The sequence below is a fragment of the Bombus affinis genome, chromosome 3, assembly GCF_024516045.1.
Source record: "Bombus affinis isolate iyBomAffi1 chromosome 3, iyBomAffi1.2, whole genome shotgun sequence".
Lineage (NCBI taxonomy): Eukaryota > Metazoa > Arthropoda > Insecta > Hymenoptera > Apidae > Bombus > Bombus affinis.
Window position 1 is genome coordinate 12681598 of NC_066346.1, and position 24582 is coordinate 12706179.

The 24582-nt window shown below is 33.8% G+C and overlaps 3 protein-coding genes across 7 annotated transcripts in view; 2 read left to right on the top strand and 1 right to left on the bottom strand.

Moving 5' to 3' along the window:
* LOC126914663 (zinc finger protein 157-like) lies at positions 1-5486 on the bottom strand. 4 transcript variants are annotated; one of them, XM_050718891.1, is made up of 7 exons: positions 5346-5486; positions 5141-5192; positions 3834-4278; positions 3142-3576; positions 2751-3002; positions 1767-2679; positions 1-1676 (listed from the first exon to the last, which is right to left on the bottom strand). In XM_050718891.1, the coding sequence occupies exons 3-7, from the start codon at positions 3972-3974 to the stop codon at positions 1222-1224; spliced, it is 2196 nt and encodes a 731-aa protein (XP_050574848.1). In that variant the 5' UTR covers positions 3975-4278; positions 5141-5192; positions 5346-5486; the 3' UTR covers positions 1-1221. The 4 variants fall into 4 exon arrangements, with proteins under 4 accessions (XP_050574848.1, XP_050574847.1, XP_050574845.1 ...); XM_050718890.1 differs by having other exon boundaries at positions 1755-2679; XM_050718888.1 differs by having other exon boundaries at positions 1-2679.
* Positions 4854-23820, top strand: LOC126914692 (U4/U6.U5 tri-snRNP-associated protein 2). Of its 2 annotated transcripts, none has more exons than XM_050718980.1 (9): positions 4854-5050; positions 5348-5626; positions 5702-5877; positions 5951-6176; positions 6255-6541; positions 6608-6736; positions 6796-6857; positions 6926-7172; positions 23809-23820. In XM_050718980.1, exons 1-9 carry the CDS (start codon positions 4972-4974, stop codon positions 23812-23814), a joined length of 1491 nt encoding a protein of 496 aa, XP_050574937.1. In that variant the 5' UTR covers positions 4854-4971; the 3' UTR covers positions 23815-23820. The 2 variants fall into 2 exon arrangements, with proteins under 2 accessions (XP_050574937.1, XP_050574936.1); XM_050718979.1 differs by lacking the exon at positions 23809-23820 and adding an exon at positions 7218-7326 and having other exon boundaries at positions 4855-5050; positions 6926-7148.
* The window catches only part of LOC126914650 (rap guanine nucleotide exchange factor 2-like), a 250210-nt gene continuing 233371 nt past the window's right edge, over positions 7744-24582 (top strand). Inside the window, exon 1 of the mRNA XM_050718837.1 lies at positions 7744-8050. The gene's annotated coding sequence lies outside the window, so the exon portion shown is untranslated. The remainder of the gene's footprint in view (positions 8051-24582) is intronic.

The following is a 24582-nucleotide window of genomic DNA, read 5'->3' on the forward strand; positions in this document are numbered from 1 at the left end:
TCTGATTGTAGAATTTTTTATTTTTTTTCTGATAGGATTTGTCAATAATATTACAATCATCACAATTTTACAAATGTAATCATTTTATTGTTACATATCACAATTTCTACCATGTGTAGTGCTGAAAGCTTTTTTTATTTAAAAGAAAACCGCAGAGATGCCACAGAAATATGCGTGTTAAAGGTGATTATATATAACTTTACACTTTTGTTAAATTTATGAAATTACATTGTTAATATGATATAACCACCATTCTATAGCATTTCCTTGCAGTAAAAATAGCTATCAGCCTTCAATTCGATAAATAATATTTTAATGTTTTACTAGTATCAATAAGAAAATATTTGACTTTCTTTATGATAATCATGTTTTATGTTATATAGCTAGTAAATGTGTCATTTTATTTTCTTTTTTTCGTGACATTTATAACAATTTATAATGCACACACAATATAAAGAAAATTCTTATGTAATGATTCAAACGAGCCATTTTTCAATTTAGTATATCTCTAAATAAATAACATTTGTGTTATTTCATTGACAATGCATTGCATTCCTTAAAAATATGCTAAAAAATAAATTATAAATTAATTCATTTGAATTTTATTTCATATGTCCATAATTTGAGCTTTGTTAGAATAAATGTAGATATTTAATCTTGGTATCATTTGATCAGAATTTGAGAAACTACATACTATACTATATAATCTTTTTAACATATGTCGTTGAAAAAATGTGTTATCACAAGCTAAAAATCAAGTCCTATAATGCACATACATTAACTGTAGAAGCTTGAAAATAATATTTATCTTTTACATGACTTAAACTTGACAGTATTTTATGGCTTGATTAACAATAATTATTAATCTTTGAAAGATTCCAGAGCAAAACAAACTGCAAATAAAAAAGTAGATAATTTGAAAACAGCAACATACTTCGGTAAAATACCAATATCGATATTTTAATGATAATGTAAATCATTATTTAATTTTTTCTTTACTTTCTATAGGTATACATGATTTTAGAAAACATTGTCATCCCTTGCAAAGAATCCTCGAAAATATATTCTTTGTATATAATTTTAACATATATGCTATAGTAAAGGAATACATTGTGGTGACTAATGCCGCTTCTTATAAAATGCAGACTCGATATTTTATTTTTTATCATGCGTTGTTTGTATCTATTTACTTCAACGTTTCCCGATTTTTAATCATGCGTTTCAATCTGCGGTAATTTGAATTCCTTCCTGGGAATCTCGGAGTACAATTTCTGCTGGTAAGATATTTTTTATTTCATTTTGACGAGGAACTGGTTCATCTTTTTGCACGGGTGCTGTACCATGGTGTTTTTTTTTATGACACATCATGGTTGATCTCGATACAAATGTTTTGCCACATGCATCACATTCATACGGTCGCTCTCCGGTATGTAATCTTTTATGAATGGCCATAGGAGTGAACTGTGTGAATGTTTTACCACATACATCGCATCTGTAAGGCCGTTCTCCGGTGTGCAATCTCCTATGACACCTTAACGCTGCCCTTCTGGCGAATACTTTCCCGCACATATCGCATTTAAAGCTTTTTTCTCCCGTGTGCATTGTTGAATGAATTTTAAGATCGACTCTTGTTAAAAATCCTTTACCACAAACTTCACACAAATACGGCTTTTCACCTGTGTGAATGCGTAAATGAGTGTTCAGATAACTTTTACTAACAAACATTTTATTGCATACCACACATGGATACTGACGATTATCCATACCCGAGTGTATTTTTTGATGACTTTTACAGAGTCCTTTGGTTATAAAACCTTTGCCACAAATTTCACATACATATGGTTTGACCCCAAGATGTCTATTTTGATGATCTAATAATGATTGTTTCGTTTTAAAATGTTGTCCGCAAGTGTTGCATGGAAAAGGCTTTAAATCTGAATGTACTCTTTGGTGAAGAACAAGATAACTTTTAGATTGAAAACCTTTACCACATGTGGAGCAATTGTAATCATATTGCCCTGTATGTGTAGCCGCATGTTGTGCAAGTCCAATTTTACTACGAAATGCTTTTTCACAAGTCACACACTGAAAAGGCTTTTCACCAGTATGTTTCCGCATATGTTCTTGTAATTTATAATTCGTCCTGTACTGTTTACCACATTGAGTGCAAACTTTTGGAGTCCATTTCTGCCTTACAGTTGTTTGTTTTTTTTCTTCTATATTTACTTCATCTTGAGAAGACACTAATTCAGGTTCTGTGATTTGTTTTTCTTTGTCCATTGTTTTACTTTTATATACATCACATCTTTCCTTATGTACATTTAAGGCATCTACACTTGTAAAATATAAACCACAAGGACAACAGCAAAAATATTGTTCAAAATGTGCTATCATATTATTCGAACCTAATGTTGCTTCATTACAAAATGGACACACATACCAATGTGAACCTGTTTCATCAACTGTAGGATTATTTAATGCTGTTTCTAATAATGCATGTTTGGCTCTTTTTGTATATTCTACTAAAATTTCTGGACTTCCAGTTGTTATTTGACTTGTTGATGCCATAGTATTTGTTTGAGAAGTTGTATGCCTAGGAGTTTCATTTTCAACTACACGTGTTTCTTCTATATCACTACCAGTCTCTGGTTGAGCAGGAGCAAAATTCTCATGTGGTACCTATAGATTAAAATTATTTATTAAACAAATTTGTGTATTATTTATATTTCACTTCTATTTAAGTAACTTACATTATTTTCAAGTACATTTGCAGGATCTTCTGTGGTTAATCTATCTCGCAACCTATGATATTCTTGTTTTATTGGTACTGATTCATACTTTACATTATCACAATAATGTACAATTGATTCTCGATTTTGATCTTCAGGATTTATTGAAGTAACATAATTTATTCCTAATTGACTCAAATGACCACTCACTGTTAAATTTCCAACTACAGTCATATCACCCTCCAAATGCATTGCTATTTGATGATTAGAAACCTGCAGTACAAGAATATACACATTTAAGTTACATTTAAAACATTATCACATTCAGAAATAATTTTAAATGAAAATATTTTTGTAATAGATATAGTACAATTTATTTCAGCAAGCATATTAGGTTTATTTGTTCATTTACTTCTCGTATATGTTCATCCACCATTCTAGCTGTATCCCCATCTAAACAGTCGATACCAGTAACCTCAATATCTGTATCTTGTTGTCCCATTTCTTCTTGTGTAACAACTTGTTCACCAGCTGCCAAATCTATTTCATCTATGACTTGCATAGTATGTATAGTAGGCTCTGCTGTTTCTTGGGGAGTTACATGATTTTGTACGTTTTCCATATTATTTTGTATTCTGTCAATATTTCTCTGAATCCTCTTCATTTCTTCTACTTCTTCCAAATCCCTTTTTGATATGCGAACAATCTCTTGCTTGGCAATTTCTTTTAACATTTCCATGAATACTGCCTCAGTATGTAAACATTTTTCACGAAAATCAAACAGCTGATCCAATTTATAAGCACACTCTTCGCATACCACTTTTGGTAATTGATCAGTCATAGACACCTAAAAATAATCAATTAACTGACAACACTAATATACATATTCTTTAAAGAACATACGAAGTGCCATCACAATCTTCAATTTTTTAGAGCAACTGTACAGTTAATTAAAGTTAATATATAGCTTTCCCCTTGTCATGAGGAGTTTGTGAAACCTTGCACCAATTTTCTTCCTCTATTTATAGTTAAATTAGAAAGAGGGGGTGAAGACAGAGCACTGAAGATTGCAGTGAAATTGCTACTGTTTGTGCATGATTTTACCTGCACTGGCAAACATGCGGCTATTTTCTTGTCAATGTTGCGCATCTGATCGCCGGCTTCGAAGATCGGTAATCCCATTAGAATACCCGTTTTGGTCGCACATAAACGACATAAATAATCAAATTCCTCAACGACGGCCATATCAACAGAATGAAGAGGATCGTTTTTTTTGCTAGATTAAACGAAGTACTTGAAGGACCGATCGGAACGACTTTACTTTAAGAAACCCAACGGCCAAGGTCTTTTACGTGATTTAAAAAACTTATGCCGTGCATTACGACGTTCCCTAATTCGCCTCCTGCTGATCTTCAGTTGAAAACTTCTCTACTTTATAGATATGCATTATCCGGGGATATTTGTCAAGCAAGTCTGCGTTCACACCATCGGAGACAATCAGTCGTGGCATCCGTAGCGGGGGAATTAACTTGCGTTGCTCTCTTTTCATCTAAAAAGAATTTGTTTCGTAGGTGGCGCGCTAAACAGTCAAAGGCTGAAGTTTTTTTCAATCGACTAACGAGCTATCGAATATCGAGTTCATTTACTATTACATTTTTGAATGATACCTATTTCAATAAATTTAACTAATTTATAGGCATCTGCAATAATGCTAAAAACAAGGATCTTTATACATATCGCATTTTAAAAAATTATTATATAGTTGATAATTCATTAAATTATACATAACCTTATTAATACTGCTTCATTATGGAAAAAGTTTCTTGATTTAAAAAAGTATTTATTTAAAATTTGATTTTAAATATATACTTTTATTAATTTATTAAAACTAAGATATATTAATAATCTTTTAAATGAGGGAGAATATATTAAATGTTTTTTTAAAATATTATATTAAATATTGAAATATTTTGTAAAGAGAAATAAAGAAAATGTATTAACATAATTATGTATGATATAAATTTATGTATTTATTAACTCTTTATTTAAATATAATAAAATAAAGTAAAATTATCAACGCCATTTTATTTTTTAATTACGTTATAGGTTAAATATATGTCAGTTTCTATGATATTTGCAAACGTTAGTTTTTATTAATGATTTTTACATACTAGTATTTATTCATTACTCATTCACGAATGCATCGCTATATAAAAATGATTTACCTGACCTGCTAACAAAAATGGCGACAAGTAAATCAGGGAATCAACAAAAAAGAAAATTAGTGATAGAACGAAATAATTTAGATGAAGAAATTGCCAGTGAGTGTTTTTGATTATTTCCTGCATGAATTAATTATTATTTACTTTAAATATCTATTATAAAATGTCACAAGTTTATTGTTTACATACTTGAATTTTAAGGTTAGGTGATGATTCCTTTATTTTAATCAGCTTGATTAACCTGTTATAAGTAAAAATATATATTAATTTGGCATTTATGGACTTGACCTTACGTCAAATAAATTTAATCCTTTCAAAATATGTAGTTTTTTTTTAAATATAGTTTCTAACTTAAAAATAATTAGAATATATTACGATTATTTTTTCTACTTACAGAAAAAGCTAAAATTATAAAAACAAATTCAGAAGCTCCACGATTGTGCCCTTATTTAGATACAATAAATCGCCAATTTTTAGACTTTGATTTTGAAAAATTATGTTCAGTATCATTGTCAAAAATTAATGTGTATGCTTGTCTTGTATGTGGAAAGTACTTTCAAGGTAGAGGTACAAACACTCATGCATACACACATAGTGTAGCTGAAAGTCATCATGTTTTTTTAAATCTACATACATTAAAATTTTATTGTTTACCTGACAATTATGAAATAATTGGTAAGAAAATATTATTTCACTATTTTGTTTATATCAAAAGATGATGATGTTTCTTAATAAATAACTGTTACTCAGATTCATCATTGGATGACATAAAATATGTTTTAAATCCAACATTTGATAAAGCACAAATTGCACAATTAGATAAAAGTGATAAATTATCAAGAGCCATAGATGGATCGCTATATTCTCCTGGTATTGTGGGAATGAATAATATTAAAGCAAATGATTATTGTAATGTTATTTTACAAGTGAGTCAGTTTGAAATATTTAAATTTCTTTAGTTCTATCTTATGATATAATTATAAGAGTTCAATATTTTAGGCACTTTCTCATGTTACACCTTTAAGAGATTTTTTCTTAAGAGAATCTAATTATTCTCATGTCAAAAGGCCACCTGGAGATTCTTCTTATCTTTTAGTTCAACGATTTGGTGAATTAATGAGAAAATTATGGAATCCCCGTAATTTCAAAGCTCATGTCAGTCCACACGAAATGTTACAAGCTGTCGTTTTATGGAGTAAAAAGAGATTTCAATTTACTGAACAGGGTACAAATAAAATTATACTACAACAAGTAAATCACTTTTTTATTAATAATTTTTATATATTGAAAATACAATTTTCAGGTGATCCAATTGATTTTCTTTCATGGTTTTTAAATGCCCTTCATTTAGCATTAAATGGTACAAAAAAGCGTGATTCTAGTATAGTGTATAAAACTTTTTTGGGTCATATGCGGATATATACACGAAAAATACCACCACTTGAGTTGGATGAAAGTCAAAGAAGTGAATTACTTCATACGGTAGAATATGGCGAAACTGTAACAGAAAGCCCATTTTTATATTTGACATGTGATCTTCCACCACCACCTCTTTTCAAAGACCAATTTACTGAAAATATTATTCCTCAAGTAAGTATCGAACCATAAGCTTTAATCATCACAGTATCAGAAAACTTATCTTTCTTTTTATTATAGGTCAATTTGTACACATTATTGAATAAATTTAATGCTGTAACTGAGAAAGAGTACAAAACATATAAAGAAAATTTTATGAAGAGATTTGAAATAACAGAACTTCCCCCTTATCTCATACTTTATATAAAAGTAAGTATATAATGGCGTATTAATATTATATGTTCATCTTTTATTTTATATTTTTACAGAGGTTTACAAAGAACACATTCTTTGTGGAAAAAAATCCCACCATAGTTAATTTCCCAGTTAAGTAAGTAACTTTTAATAATATTATTATATAACAATGTGAAAGAACTTAAAAATATATACTGCTTTCAGAAATGTAGATTTTGGAGATATTTTAACACCTGAAGTAAAACAAAGACATCCATTTACAACATATGATTTAGTAGCAAATATAGTTCACGATGGTGAACCTGGTCAAGGAACGTATAGAGTTCACATTTTACATAGAGCAACTGGTCAGTGGTACGAGTTGCAGGATTTACACGTAACTCAAATTTTGCCACAAATGATAACATTAACTGAAGCATATATACAAGTATGTATTAATAACGAACATTTTGTATAATAGAAGGAAAATACACACATTTTTTTTCTCTTTTTTCAGATTTATGAACTAAAAAATGATGTATATTCGGAAAATGGCAACAATTAAAGCAAAAGAACGATGTGATAGGCGTAATTTTATAAATAAAATATTTCAATTTTTCACTTTACCTTATTTTTTATTTCATAATATCCCTAATAAATCAAAGTTAATAAATAATATAATAAATTTAAAAAGTGATATAAAAATACAGCACATGAAATAATTCACAACAATTTGTAATAATTTCTATATTTCAAAATCGCAGATAATTAGTTAAAAGTTATACGTAAATTAAGCATTTATCAAATTTTCTCGTGTCAATCATTTTATTAATAAGATTATCGTAAATTTGAATTTCGTAAAAAGAAAATTGTGACTGCTAAATCCTTTTTACATGTATATGTATAGCGTCTAACCCTATGGGCTGCCGATCGTGTCGAAAGCTGCCGAACTTTGCCGAGAAGATCGGAAGTACAAACTGGAAGTAGAGTCGTGACGATCGGTGGGGAGAATCGGGTTTGGTGGGGATCGGAGTGTCGCGCCGAAGCCAAAGCGAACCGGAGTAGAGTCACAGCCGGCCACGCGAGACGGTCATGAGCGAACATTTTCTACGGTTCGCGGTTTTTCCATCGTTCTTTCCGTCGTGCTTTTTTTCCTTTTATTCGTAGTGTACCGGGACAACGTTTTTCGTATATCGTATCCAAACGCGTTAGTGATACTAACGTTTCTCTCTTCCTAGTCATATAGTCGATTGTCGCGAGTGATTTTTTTCTGTGTGTACATACATTGTGTTGGCTAGTGTGTTCTCAGCACGTGGATTATTGCTGGTGGGATCGACGTTTGCTCGAACGGTGAGTATCCTTTCTTGTTTCCATAAAAACTTTGTTTGAAAAAGTTCTTTAAGTTTCCTCGCGCATGAGTTATAGCTTACAAGATACATAGATTTATAAATATTCGTGACACATAATTATTGAAAGATAGGATATATGTTTAAGAACTTTCGAAAATCATAATAGTTTGTTAGCGGTAACGGTTTTGTAATATTTTGTGTGACCGACACTTGAGAATCTCTATCACCTTTAAAGCGTTCCCGCGTAAGGTTATATAGTGGATGCGTATTTGAAGAAACTGTCGTGGTGTTCTGACGAGTGGAACATCTACAAACCGAAATGCATACACTAGTAAGAATTTACTGTGGCTACTTTTATTTTGCAACGCACTGTCTTTTCTTATCAGATTCTACATTTCATTTTCATAGTACGAAATTGTCGTAGTCATATGAAAGTGCTAATAAATGATACGAACATAAATGGTATAATAAGTAAAATAGTACGAATACTCTTTATAGCTACTGTTTATACATATGTGATTGTTTTGATGTATTGAGTTAATTCGAATACGCATTCATTGTAACCACAGCCTAAGATTGTTTTGTATACAAACGCGTAGAAACTTATTTCACTATCAACATGTGGAAGACTCGAAAAATTGAAGCGGGATAAAAACGCGGGACCCACGTTTCGATGCTAATTCTCTTATGGCTCGGTTATTCTTGTACACATTGACCACGATTATTCCGATTTGTGTCGGCGTGTTGGCAATACACGCTACCTTCCAGTAACCGCCCCGAATACCTGTTTCATGCGAACCTCAAAAAAACTGTCTGATTGCGTGGCCTCCGTGGCGGAGGAGCGAGTTTGAACGTTCCTCGGTTAAAAAGAGGGGAGGTACGTTGACTCTCGAAGAAGCTGCGAGTTTTGGATTCCTAGCATCTCGCTTGGTAATCGTTGCATCGCGTAAACCAGTTTCCGCGTGTGAGAGGATCTTCGATGACATATTGAACGTACGTCATCGGCGTCGCGTATTATGTATGTGAGATTGCCGTTTTTCTCAATTTTGTGTTTTTACATACCACAGGTAGTATCTATGTATGTAGATATGTTATTACGGACATAAAATATGTTAAATGTTGATTATTTTTTGTGTATTTGTAAATTAGGTAGAGTTTTAAGATAAAGAGATTAATGTGGACGGGAAAGAAATATGGCGTCCGAGATCTTTGTACACATTGATGATTAATACCTAGATATTTTATATTTATAAAATTTTTTTATATAAAATATTTTATATTTTGAAGGAATTTTACGATATAGCGAGTATGTCTGCTGTAAATATGATCTTGGATTTCGTTGTCAGAAAACGATATTTATTTTACGAATTAAACATTTAATCAATATTCGAATTTGGCACAGAAAAGGAGATAAGAAACGTTTATACGAACCCTTAGTAATAATTTTATCGTGGAATGTTGTTAATCTACCAATTAAAAAATGGATTGTTACATCGAATACAAATACAAGCAATTAGAGTAGGTAAAGAAATTGGTACGAAGAATACCAGATAATGTTATTCATCGTCACTAAGATGGGGTATATTTCGAAAAATTAACGACAAGTCAAAAGAGGGGCAAAAATTGTGACGATAATTGGGAGTTGGTAACAAAGGGCAGGAATTGCGCGGTTTTCCTCGCGTATATGTAAACCAAAGGGCTGGATGGGAAATTCTGGAATTGCAGAGGATGTCAACGACATGACTGTGGAATGTTTTAAACGTGGGTAGTGTTTTAAGCAGAAATACATATCGTATGATGCACCGTTTCGCTTTAAGATCTTCCCCTGACGCTCACGTTCTGCTATGCCTAATATTTCAACGTCCCCGTATTTTGTTAGAGCCGCGTATGTAGAAAGAAGAACAAGAAACGCGCCCGTTCTTCTCTCATGTCGCTTTTTAAGTTCGCGTACTTCCCCGCGATCCGCTCATGGACATAAAAACGTGTCAAGGATGGAGATCATGGTTGTATTCATCTACGAGAAACATCCTTGAGGCACTTAAATATCGATTGAGGATACAGGAGTGCGTTGTCAAACGCTTCCTGTCGAAGCTGTTCGAATATGCGTACTCGTAACACACCTAGTTCATTGTTTCTTCCACGCACTATTTTATTCAGTTTGAAAAGTGTAGTGATATTTGAAGCATTTCTTTCTTTCTTTCTCTCTCTCTCTCTCTCTCTCTCTCTCTCTCTCTCTCTCTCTCTCTCTCAAGGAGCATATATCAGTTTACTACTCTTATAGGAAATTTTATTGATATTTTTGAGAAGAATTTATGAATTTAATTTATTGTTTCTGCGTTGCGTTATATTTTTTTCTCTAGATTTTAGTACGACATTGAAAATAAATTGGATTTAGATGGTTTTTACGAGGGTGGATTTATATATAAATATCACTTACACTAAATATTTTTGCGTTTGTATTAATTAATATTAACAAAAATTGTTAATGATTACTAGTGATAGCAAAGAGAAAATATTAGCTTTTTAATGAAACTAGTTTTAATTTATTTTCCTCCAAATTGGATTTATACCAACTTTTGGGAAAGGAATATTATTACATTTACAAAATGTCTATCGATATTCTGTAGCATTCTGATGCAAAACAAGATGACAGTTCTAATTTGGAAGCATTGATGGCTAATCTATGAATACATAATTGGAATGGTATTTAGTGACTTTTTTCCGAGTTTTTAAGTCCATAATGAAGTCGATTAGATAGATAAAGGTATCTTCCCGTTTCTGGATAATTAAGCAGAACGATCGTATTTTTGGTAGTGATGGAAGATGTTGAGTATGCAGCTTAGCATGTTTTTACCGACTTGAATCTTAAGCTTATTAGGATACTGACATCACTGTCGAGTATTCAGTCGCCTAAGGGCATATAGCCTTTTTTCTTCTGTAAGTTAGGCGAGACCGTTTAACACGTTTCCATACACGCCTATCGAGATACGTACGCGTAATCCATTCAGTATCGAAGAACAGGAAATATCATGTATTTTACTCTGTATTAGTAGACTGTGGATATGGTTCTTGAAGCACATTGTATAACACATTAATTCGAAATAATGAATTATTGAAGACATAAAATTCCAAGGGAAACAGGATACTTCTTCTCGACACGATGTTTCTTAAATCTAAATTATATTTATCCTATTCCTTCCTAACTCTTTGAAGATTAAATTCTTTTTATCTTGTGAGAAAAATTGTTTTTTTCCTCAATTATACATCATAGAAACATATATCTCGCGATTTTGTGAAGAAGGCATAGTGTACTACAACTCGAGATCAGTTTCGATCAGATCGAAAACAAATATATTCATCGGTTAGTTAATTAGTAATTTATTAAAGTTCAATGTTTCGTACGCGTAACGTTCCCAGTTTAATTATACGTGCATAAGAGCGTAAAATATTATACAAGAATATTTGATACACATCTTAAACCGAGTTAGACAAAGATCCACAAGAGCAAGTGCAATACGAAACCGTGAAAGTTAAAGATTTGCAATCCAAGTATGTGTAAGATATTAAAATACAAGGAAGATGCTATTTCAAGACTATAACAGCGTAAAATAGTCTGTGAATATATTTAGTTCAAAATCGATCTGCAAGTGAAAATTTCTTACGTGAAACCAAGTTCAAACTAGAATAGCAAAGAGTCAAAAACCTTCGGTTTAAGAACGATATATATGAAAGTATAAATCGCTATTTTCAGTCTACAAAATCGTAAAATATTATACCTCGACTCTTATATCGAACCTGATCCAAGAAGAATTCACAACCGAAAACTTTCTATATCAAACCAAAAGTCCCAAACAAGGGCAGAAAGTTAAAAATCCAAGCAGAAAGAAAACGACGAGCGATCGTGGCGGAAAACTCGGGTGATAAGAGAGTCGCAATTACAGAAAGAAAGTTGGTGCCCGTATTAAATGAGAGATCTCTTCTTTTCCTCCATTCATCGACGATTCACTACGAGAGGAGACTACGATTGTTTTCCCTCGGTGCAGGAAGTCGCTCGCACGCGAAATAAATCTGCAAGTCGGAGAAAGTCGTGGGTTTTGTCGTTGCCTTCGTCGTGGCATCCTGGTTCTCCGTTGGTCGTTGAATGTGGAGTATAATGTGACACAAAGAACGTAGCCCTCGTTGTTGCGTGCAGGTAGATAGAAGGGAGAAGAAACTGCACGAGGAACAGCAGGTGCCCAGCTGTTACGTTGTAACACCTATACGCATCTGCCTATAGGCAAACGATTAAGGCTACGATGGAGTTTGTCGTCGGTGAATTGGGTTACACTGGTCACGTTCGCGCGAAGATTATGAGGTTCTGAGCCGCGGAGTACCCAACAACTCCTCCGTATCTCGGAACAGTTAGAAGTCGATGGTCCGATTAGAATTCCACGCAGAACCCCGTATTATCGCCTGCCTGACCGTGACTCGAACGGAGTCTGCCTTTTGTGTTTTTACTATATCGTTATTTCATAGTGATTCTGTTACGCGTTTGTAGATTCCACGAGGTACTAAATATCCGTGCTAGATATAGCTTCGTAAAGGAGAATGACTGTTTAATCGAAGAAATTTTCCGCAGATTTTCATACAACAGGTATGACGCTATAGTAGAATCTTTGCAGTTTTATAGGGAAGTTTTTAGTAATTTTGCTATGAAGTTGTGCCAATATTTGCGCTAAGTATTATTTTACCATGCCGTAGATAACCGTTTAATTGAAGGAATTCTTCTTTTATTTTTACACAATGGAGATGATGCTGTAGTAGAATTTTCAGGTTTTTGTAGGAAATTCTTGGTAGTTTCGCCACGAAAGAAATGTTTTTTCCTTTATTCGCGAAGAAAGCTTTTGAAGTTTTATTGGAATTAAAGAATTTTTGGTAATTTTGTTATTATACCATCTGAGTGTAAAGGATTTAATTATACGACGAGGGAAATATTAAATAGACGTGAAACTTTGCTTCTCTGAACGAAAATTTTCGTTAGTACTTTATTCACTGGACAAGAAATAGCAGTTCCAACCGAAAGTTGCCTATTAAGAACGTTAATTTGCACGCTTTGTGACGCAATCACGTTATGTGTATGCGATACGCAAACGTTGAAAACTCTTTGATTCTTGTGAAAAGATACGAATACGTATTGTAGGAAGCACATGTTATCGTACCTAATATCTAGAGAATCTTCCATGCATAAATACCAAAGTCACACACGCGTATTGCACCGTTAAATGTTACAAAATTATAACAAATAATCGTAGAATTATTTTTCGAAGCAATGATTTAAGCGATTTTAATGAACGATTCTTCTTCAGAATTTGTGAAGAAGTCTCTGATCTATTTAGCAGTTGAACAGTCTTTAATTAGAAATACTTACACTTATTTTAAACGTCTGATTAGTTTCTTTACGATATATTTATGGAAATGTTAGAACATTCTCATCAGCTGCCGCTGCATTAGACTGCGTTAATCGCCGTTGAAACTTGTTTTGCCAGCTTTAAATCCGCAAATCTAACGATGGTCGGTGTTTTCTGATACAACAGACGTGGAACCGCTTGTAATGGTCGACTACTTCCCGATCTTTTGACACTTTCTTTTTGCGAGAAGAAAGTAATATTTGCCAAAGGATTTACGTCTTCCTTAATAGCGAATTGAAGCTGTGCAAAAGTAACCAGGAAATCATTTCATTAATCCCTCTTGAGAAATGCGCGTCGCTTAATGTACCATATAATAAATCGAAGTTCAATTAAACGAAGGCGAATATGCTCGTAAAGAGTAGTCAAAGATAAAAACTCTAAGAACTTCGTGAAAGACTTTATAAGGATTCTTGTAAGATTTCATTTCATCTTATAAGAAATCCATAGAGAAACTGAAGATAAATTCCAATCTAGTCAATTGCAAAGAAACAAATACATTTTTCATGACTCCATCGATAGTGTGAAACTTCTGTCTCAAAGGAAACAAAAAGAATTAGAAATGAAGAGAAACAGGTTCAAAGCCACTGTATAGCGAAATAACGCGTTTGCGAGCGTCTCATTCGTTTCTTTCCAAGTTACACAACTTTATTTCCTCTCGAACGATCGAGATCGATGTTTGTTAGATAGTTTGCTATACACGAAGAGAGTAGAGATTGCAACTTTGGAACGTCGTGGATAGATTTTCGAACGAAAGAATGTCGCTCGAAGGCAGTTTCGTTTTTCCGTATAGCTATCAGCGAATTCGTTTGGAATTCGCGTATGTTACCTGTACGACGCTTCTCGCCCAGTTGACTAGCGTCCTAGAATTGCCCACAAACTGGGACAAACAAGCGCCTTTCGCAAATTTTGAAATCTAGGACGACCGTCTAAAAGGAAAACTTCTTTGATGGAGACCTCGTGCTGTTTTTGCATAAGAGAGAAACTGATTGGTTTTCGTTCGGGTAATAGCGACGTTAAACGAGCCAGACTCTTTGAACAGATGTTTGTTGCGAACAAGTGACGATAGAAACAACGGGGAAAGGTTGTTAGTGGAATTTGAGGAATTTATTCTTACTTTGATTTCTATGAGCGAAGTGTGAATATTTACGGTTCTTCGATGCTACGTCATGCTAATTGTGTTATAGATGAAACTTAATCCAAGCTTTAGCCCTTATTACCTCTCCAAATAATTGTAAATTATCTTTTCTAAATAATATTAATTTTAAATAATTACATCAAGCTATCGAGGAGCCGCGAATAAATTTCTGACGAAGTTAATTTTCTATTTTACTGAAAATGGGAATGCACGATAGGATGGATAATAGAGTTTAACGGCACCTTGAATCAAGAAACTGAGATCGTATCAAGTACGTTAGGCCTGCGGGTCGCATGTTTGCGTAATCTCTAAGTCGACGTTAGGATTCTGTAACAAGTTGTACAGGTGTTGAAAACATAGTGTTTATCCTCGTTTATACGTATAAAGTAGGATGTTGTAATTATACAAGTCGAGGAAAAATCTCTTCGGTAACATCTTTCTTCTTTACGTACGTAATATTTAAAATATTATAGATAAGACAATATGAGATAAATTAAAAAGATTATGTAGAATATGAGAAATTGGGCAGAGCGAGAACACGTATAAATAATTGTATAAAAAAAATTGTTTTCGGGTGAAGAGCAATTTTTAATTAATAGTTGTAAAAATTTCGAGGACGAAAGCATTGCATATTATTATTATTATTTTTTTTTTTTTTTGAAGCGATATTACGTCTCCTTTTTAGCTCGACAGCAAACAGCAACATATATTGCAGTGATTCATTCAGTTTTAACGATTGTCACTGATTAACCTCATTTAAGCTAATGACTTAATCATATGTATTTTAACGATGTATTGTGGCTGCACCTTCTTCGTTATCCGACAACTTCAAACAGTCATTTTTTCCAAGAAACAATATCGCTGAAAAAAATAATGGTTTCAAGCTTCAATTAAATTCTTCAACGGTCGCTTCGGGAGAAATATACAATGTAGAAACAATACGAACAATAGGTCTCGTATTTTATCCTTAAAATAATATAGACAAATAAACAGAGAAACAAATATAAAAATGTCGTAAAATTTTATTCTTTGCGTAAGCTATATCGGAAAATAGCAAGTACATCATCCATAATTTATATTTATTCGGAACTATTGTTACTTTCTATAAAACGGAACTATTCTTACTTTATATAAAAGTAGGAAAAGACGCGTTGTATTTTTTATTATCCTAACAGATCGCATACAAAAATAAGGAGAAACAGAGATGGATCGAATATTTCGTGTGCATTGTAAAACAAACTCGCAGTATCTAATTATGCGATACGCAACGTACATAACCCAACCTATATATATATCCACTGAAACGATAAAAAAGATAAGATTATCCAATAGCCTAAAAGGAATTGACTCTAAAAGCCAAAAAAAAGAAGAAAAAGGAACTAAAATAAACTGTATGCTATCACGACTTCTGCCAAGAAAATCGTGGCAAAGCGTGTCGACAAAAAAGATACTCGAGCGAGAACAACAGAATGATGCGAATAAACAGTCGACAGGTGGAAAAGCTGTAAGGGCGTTGTTGGCCCTGCCGGCGCGACGTGACGCGCACACTTTCGGCGCTCTTCTTTACGCGATGATTAGAAGCGGAAGGACACTGTCGTGACACGTGCAGATTGAATACAATGGTCACGGTGTACCCTCATTTACGTAATGCACTACGAGAAAGAGACAATGCCGTCTGGCGCTTCTCTCGTTTATGATTCGTTGCCCGGGAGACACGAAAAGAAAAATTACAGGGTGGTTCGTTGCCGTGTCGTTACCGCCTTTCGGACGTGAAATCTCGAGAGTTTCTCCATTTCTCTCGGTCCTTTGCCTCGTATACATATCCTTCCTCTCTTCTTTCAACGTGCTAACGCGTATTTGCCTTTTACAGAGTGCAAGAGATGGAAAGAGATTTAAATGCATCCTCGTAATCGAGCGTGTAGGTGCAACCGCCAATGACTCGATTTCTCTAGAGACTGTTTTTCTTTTTCTAGCTTCTTTCTTGTCGTTTTCCTTTTTCTGTGGTCGTCTGATGCGTTGCTACGCCACCGACAAGCGGAAATCTGGTCGGCGGAATTGCAATTAATTAAAAAGTTAAACGGCTCTGATGATCGCACGCCGCTTCTAGCGCGCCTCTTTCGTGATAGTTATTACGATTTCTTTCTCTTTTACTTCTTCTTTTAACGAGCTTGCGTTGTCGGCTTCGGTAGACTTCCTTTTATTTTTTTAGTTACGATTAAGTAGCTCCCGAACGATTAATCTTATTGCGATGAAATGGATGACAAGAATCACGCGATGTTGGGAGAATATTTGAACGAACGCTCTTTTTTAGCGAGATTTACCTTTTCTTCTTTTTTGCGAGAGTAGTGGATTAGATATTATTGGTTTGTTACACGCTAAAAATATCGCTAGTATTGGGATATCTAGAAATTAATCGTTTAATTAATTAATGACGAGCTAACATGGGAGTATACTCTTTTGTCTAATAAAATTATACCATAATATTTAATAAGAATAATATTACAGTTAAAAAATTGTATTGATCTTTTTGCTTCTTTTTAACAGTAAGGAATTTCTATAAACGTTATCTTATTAAAATGCTTTTATCGAAATGAAAATAATAAGACACGTTATTTTTATGTCTTTCAATACGCGTAATTTAAATTTATAATCCGCTAATTTCACAAACCAATAACGGATCCTGCTTTTAATTATATTATTAATTTATCATTAATTTGTAAATTTTCGGCAAATTCAAATATTATTACTGTCCATAATCGACCAAAGTAAGTAACCTAATACCTATAAACAGTAGTGTATTATATAATTGATCCTTAATTTTTATTATGACATTTGTGAATATTAGCATTAATAGATCCGTAAATGGAAGCAGAATTTGATTTTTATTAATTTTTGACGTTAACGTTTAATGGAATTACGACGTTAAAGCTAGTCTTAAAATAAACGCTTATCGCGTTGAGCATTTTGAATCAATGGTAATAACAAATTCTTTTCCATAAATGACGCGCGAGATGATGCTATTAGACGTTTGACGGGTGCACATTGCAGATGCATCGATTTTCTCTAAAATTGCTTTGCATCTGTACGATCGATAAATGACACGACATCCACGTGAGGTTACGAGGAAGTGCTTCCTCGAGGAAGAAAGGCGGAAGATTGGCTTCTTCTTTCGTGACAGAAAATGATCTGAATGAGACATCACGGAATGGAAAGGTCTGAGAGGCATGGAATAAGAGACTTGTATGCGTGTATATATGTAGTTTCAGCTATCGAAAAAGCGATCGTGCTTATTCTTTGGAACAAAAATCTCGTGATACAGTCAAATTTCCTGTCTCTGGTTGTTATGTAAAGGAACAATCGGAAGTGAATTTGCGCGAGTAGATATATGGTAGAATTTTAAAACACAACCAAAGTAACGTCTAATTAGAATGTATGCGATATTTTTTTTAGTACAATAAAGAATGTCTCTTTTTTTGGAGTATTTGTGGGCTTTTTAATAATTTTTTAATTTAGTTCGACGAAATTCTGATTTCGTCTAAAAGTCCACCTATATCTATTTTTTATCATTGTTTAATTAATTGGGATTTGGAAAATTTCAGAGCGAATGATACTATCTATCAGGTTATTTCATGAGTAACGTCGATTCGTTTAATTAATTCGATTAAAAAATTACCAAAAAGTGGAAGGAATAGTTCTCGATTATAACAACGATACGTTATTCTTCAAAATAATATTTTTGTGTTTTAAAGTTATAGATATAAGCATAACATTACTTACGAAATGATTTAATTATATGATTTAAATTTTACTTTCGTTAAAAAAAAACCATCTGGCAAATGTTTGATGATAATAATTACACGTTATCTTTCAACTGTTACGTATGTTTAAACCATTTGAGTGAAACGCAATTGCGCTGGTACGAAATACGAAACTCATAGTCTGGAAACTTTGAAGTGTTGATACTACGTCGTTTCTAGAAGTTATGTGTAATAGTTGGTCGAACAGTTTTTAATTTCGCTGAAACAGAAGAAAATTTGCCGTCTTTGCTTGCTTTTACTATAAAAACATCTAATAATACGACTTCCTTTCGTCTTTTCGTTATGTTTGAGAACGTATCTTGTTCATCTCTCGGTAGTCTCTTTGCTATGTGTAGCAAATAACAGGAAGGCGTACGTAGGGTTTCATATAGAATATGTATGTGCGTAGTTTCCCATTGTGAATATAAATCTTTGTTACGAATTTATACGATGTCGGATCTCTTAGTATTTCTAGGTAACTAAATTTTCTTCATAAATATACATCGCTTGACAGCGTATAAATAACAGGAGAGACATAGCAGCAGGTGGAATGTTTTGTAAGGATTTTATTGTAAAAGTTTGTAGAGAGACATTATGCTTGTAACGTTGGATTAGTGGCGAGTTATGAAATGTTAAATAACTAGGATCCACTAATGTTTAACCACTTGTATTGTTGCCAGAAAATTAAACAGACATTTTTATTTCGAATATTTCCTCCAGTATCTTAGAAGAACTTTTACTTTAAGAACTAGCAACTTTTTAACAACTAGAAAGCTTAATCTACATTAAACTTGTACATATTAAAATACAGTGCAAAAATGCCTGACAGATATTGAATAGCAGATACGAATACATAAAATTAGAAAAGTCTCTGTTCTAACGATTTCATCGTTACGTTGATTGCTCTGTTAAATATACGATATTTTCAATCGTGACAATATTCGGTGCACTTTCATTTTTTAAAATTTAAAAATTACATGCTTGATGTAATGCATCTTTGAGAAGATGTGTCTGGATTTATGTAGTTCAAAACAATTTGGACTTTATGAGATACAAATTAAATTAAATAGATTTGATTAGAGGCAACGCGTGAAATAAAAAAATTGTATCTATAAATTCGAATTATTTAAAAATTAAGCGCGCATTCACGTTACTACAGGTTTATTACTTTAGTGAGCGTTCAAAGAGTATGCGGTTACTATGCGATCTCGTGTGTGAAGAACAAAACGCATAAATATTAAGAATAAATAAAGTTTTGATAACACGCTCGATAAATTATGTATCTGACTTATGTGTGCCATCTGGGAGTAAAAAAGAGACGAGTTATTCGAAGAAACGGTTGATGGAACGAAAGGAAAGGTAGTGGATCGATTGGCTGTCGGTGATGGCGTGCACCGGCCCTTCAGGCCGCCCTCCGTGAATCCGATGTAAAGGCTTCTCAGTGCACATGTATGCACACGTCATAATGTATGCAAGTGTACAGATGCAAGGAAGGAACTACGTGTATGGGTGGTTCGTCATATGGGTTACCTCGAAGCAAGATCGCGGCTAGAGGGGCAGGCTAACGGAAGTGGGAATTTTTCTACAGTCGCGTTTCAGTAATTTCTTGCGGAAAATAGGGAACTTGAAATATTTCACCGTGGTAATTGGTGTCTTGATAGCGTTCTAGCCCTTGGGACCCACGGTCTTTTGTCTGTGAAGCAAAGATTGTGATCGGGGTCCACTTTCTATCGCTTCGTTTTTTTTCTCTTCTTACCTGCGTTTCTTACATAATTATTCAGGCCTATTTATTATGGAAATAGATGCGTCAATTTCTTTCTTTTCGTTTAGTCATGGTAAGCTATTTCCGTAGAAAATCGAGGAATTTTTTTGAGAAAAGAATTACAAGGCAATGAATTTCACAGATATTCGAATCTATTTAATTCTGTAAGATGCAGAAAATAAGTAAATTTTGGACGAATAAAGCGAAGAATTTCGTATTTTAGAACTTGAATCGTATTTATGATGGGCCAGTTTGACCTTTATTGAAATTGATAGCGTAGTCACGATCTAGTTGATGTTCGTTCAGGCGTTTTGTTTCTATCAAATGGTCTAATACATCATTAGTGTTCACGCTTCGTGCACGCTGCGCTATATTAAGTAATCCTTGAGTATAGTGTCACTGGACTGTGATCATCTTGTAACGAAATCGTCAGTGAAAGCTTGATGGTAGCAATTTTCTCCAGAATAAATGACATACAACAAGCTAATGAGCTATTGACACTATCATAATAGTTATCATAATATTTATTCACAGAAAAAAAACTCGTAAATTTCAAAAGCCAACCTATCCTTTTGTACTTCAAGTTTCTTCCTCGTTAAACTTTATATAGTCTACTCTAATAGTAGATTATTAGATGAAATTTCACCTCTGAAAAATCTGCTATAATAATTGCATCAATTCGTAATTAATAAGTAACCTAACAAATTCTTAATCAAGTTTCAGATGTACACACATGTACATTTATCTATTCTTTTTAAATAATTAATAAAATGCATCTACCTTAAATGAGCTATGTATTAAATTTAATAATAACTATTACCGACAGTAATGATACCAATAGTAATTTTAAAACAGGTAATCAAGCTATATAATTAATTTTTAAATAAATAATTAATACTACGTCCATATACATGTATACCAATCACGTGTAGCTCTTTAAAAAATAAATTAACTATGTGTAATAATAGCTACTAATAATGGCAATTCAACTGTTATTAACTTAAAATTAATATATGTATCTATGTCTCTAAGAACTTTTCCCAACGTCTGGTCTAATATTAGTTCCCCGTGCATACCTAAAGCGGTACGTGTTTTCAGCTCGTAAATTACCTTCTTTTTGGCCCAGATGCAACATTTCCAGTTGAAACCTTCAAAACTGGACCAGTCGTTTCTGAGTCATCGTGTATAAGTCACGATGACAAACCGTAGCTGCATACAGAGGGGACTATTGTGACCCACAGCCTACGTTTTCCGTTAGACGTTATTATCCGTACCACCTGTCTTAACGTGTGCTCTTCCCCTTCTTCCGTTATCTCTCTCCTCGTATCTAGTCGCTCACCGTCTCTTTCCTACACCAGTCCTTCGTATCCGAGCGTCCTGCTTTTTCCTTCTCTCACTTTTTCTTACGTACCGGTAGCTAATGTTACTTCCTTACGATCCTCCTCCCTCTTTCGTTCTATCTGCTACCATATTCGTTTGCGTTGTTACACCTGCGACTTTAAAGGCTCGGTGAACTGTTTTATTTAAATTGCACGCATTGACCGCCGCTGTCAGGTGGTTGCCTGACCAAAATCGGGAACGCTGTTTGCGCTCTCTGATGAGTTTCCAGCGTGTTTCGCCGGTTAGATACGTCACATTGACGCCTATCCAGGGGTGGGAAGCCTGGATCTAGATCTAGGTGGTTTGGAAACGATTTAATGTTTCTGAACTATTTAAATGAGTTTGCGTACGACTTGCTTTTCTCTATCCTCTTTTTTGAATCTTTTAGGTAGTTCCTTTTTAATTAGTGATACAACGAGCAATATCTGTCGAATGAAACAATGTAGGCATGTGAGGGGTTGATTGATAATCAGAGAGAGAGAGAGAGAGAGAGAGAGAGAGAGAGAGAGAGAGAGAGAGAGAGAGAGAGAGAGAGAGAGAGAGAGAGAACAATATAGAATCTTCATTGGTGGATGGAAGGACTGTTTAAATAAGTTTATGTATGTCTGGTTTTGTTACTTTATCTTTTCTTGTTCAAGTAGTTTCTTTCGATCGGTGATCCAATGTTAGGTGATGAAATAATACTGGTATTTAAAGAACTGATCAATCATTCTGTCTTTAATAATCATTAAAGATAGAAAACATAGTTTTTTTAAATTGCTGAATGGTATAATTTGCGGATCGATGTTAATTGTGTCTCTTTTTCGATATTTCTTCTACCACTTTGTGCAATTATTTTTATTATGCAATTTCGTGCGTGAGAAACGAAGCAGATATAAAGAATAAGTAGGATTTCGATAGTGTACTGTAAAATACATATCTTGTAGTTTGAATGTAAATTGAAATTATTCAAGTAGGGCATTTTAATTACACTTTTTTTTGTATCTGTTTTCGACTCGTGCAATAATTGGAGGATCTCGTGTGTGAAGAATGAACTACATACTTACGTACAAGACAAAAATGCATAATTTAGATTTCGTTGTTTATTTAAATTACATAATACGTTGAATAACTTTGAAGAATATACAGATGTAAAACAATTCATGACACAATTCATGGAAAATTTTACAACAACAAGGTTATACTAGAAATAATTGTTTCTACGATCAGTCGTCATGATCGATACATAGATAGAAAGCGTTCGTGTTCTTTAAAGAGAGCTTTTAGAAATTCAACCTTCGAATTTTTCCACCCACCATTCAGCTTCGTTACGAAAACGGAACGAGTCCTACGCGTGCTACGTCTAAGTACGTGTCACAATCTCGTTCGCATAAATCACTCGTTGAAACGTATTTTAATTACGGGGCCATGTGCGACAACTGTAATAAATACACGCGTATGCTGATTTGCAGAAGTATCGCTAAGCAAATTACAATTAAGACTTTCAAATAAACATATTGTTCGACATATTGTATACGATACATCTTAATTTTCCTTTTAAATTATAATTTTTAATTGTCCATATTTATACAATATGATAGGAGAAAAGCATTTTAATAATTAATCCTGAAATCTATGATTTTTTTTTTAATGTAATGAAACATTTAAAGCCAGTCAATTTATATAATTAAAAAACAATGGAAGGAATAGAGACAATACTGGTGTGAAAGAATATCCTTCGTAAACTTTGTAAATTTCCGAAATCAATTTTTCTGAAAACAAAAAGGATCAATACTATACGTAAATTCTACTTTATTTCAAACTTTTAACTTAATTTTACAAGAATTTATTACTATGGATAATTTCTGTTTATTGATATTAATACAGCTATACGCAAAGTCAAACTTTCCTCCATTCCACGAGAAGTTTAATTTTTAAAATTTATATAATTCTTCTAACAAGTTACGAGCTCACCGAGACGTTGTTTACGCTGGCCAGTGGAACCGTGCTAAATCCTCGCGAAAGTAGCAGAGCGTTGTGTGCCACGGAGTACAATGGCGAGGCGATGTTGCACAACCCTAGGGCCCTACTGTCGTTGAGCAGTCTCTGGAACTGGGAGACCACTTAGCAACCTGTGAAATTGTGCTCTCGAACGAATATCCAGGGTGCTAATAGATATGTGGGACACCTTTTAAGAATCGATTCTAGACACGGAAACAAATATAGAAGTTTATATACAAAAAACTGCACGTTACACAGAAATAATCGAAGGTAATTAAATACATCATGGCGCGTTATAAAATACCACATAAATCGCAACTATATTTTGGATTTATTACCCAGATGAAATCTAATTTAACCCTACCCAAATCTAATCCGAACGTTAAAAGATACTAACGCCGAGTGGCGATTCTACATAGAAGTGAAATTACTCGGAACATCGATCATGGCAATGAAATCGGTGTGGTGTACCCTTTCCTGTATAAGTAGCCAATCAAACTTTACTTGGAACTGAATGGAAACATCCGTACCGATGTCCGGAAGTTTCAAACACCTGACGTGCTTCTTGCGTTCGACATTACGTCGCCTTGTGACGAAATATCTGTACCTTGTGTGCTGTGCTAAAACGATTAACCATAGAACCATACTTTACCGTTAATTAAACTTTGAATAAAATGCACTGTAGACTGTTACTCGATGTTTCCATTCAATTCAATGGCGATGTTTATCGACAACTCGTGGAAAAACCTCGAAACCAGTTCAACCTTCGGGCTGTACATCACCTTCGAGAGGTCCTTGCTTCCGGCCAATTGTACCACTCGATCGCTTCCGGTCTCACGCTTCGCATAACTTCTCGTCGCTCGCATCATCTCCTTCGTTTCTTCTGTCGCGTTTCACTGCTCGCAGATTGCACGGAATTTCTCTGGCTTTTAACCGCTGCCGGTAATTCAGACCCGAAATGCCTCTGTGGAATTTCTGCGGGGTCCTTCGACCGGTTGTAGGAACACAAAGTAGCCCGAGGAGCGACAAAGA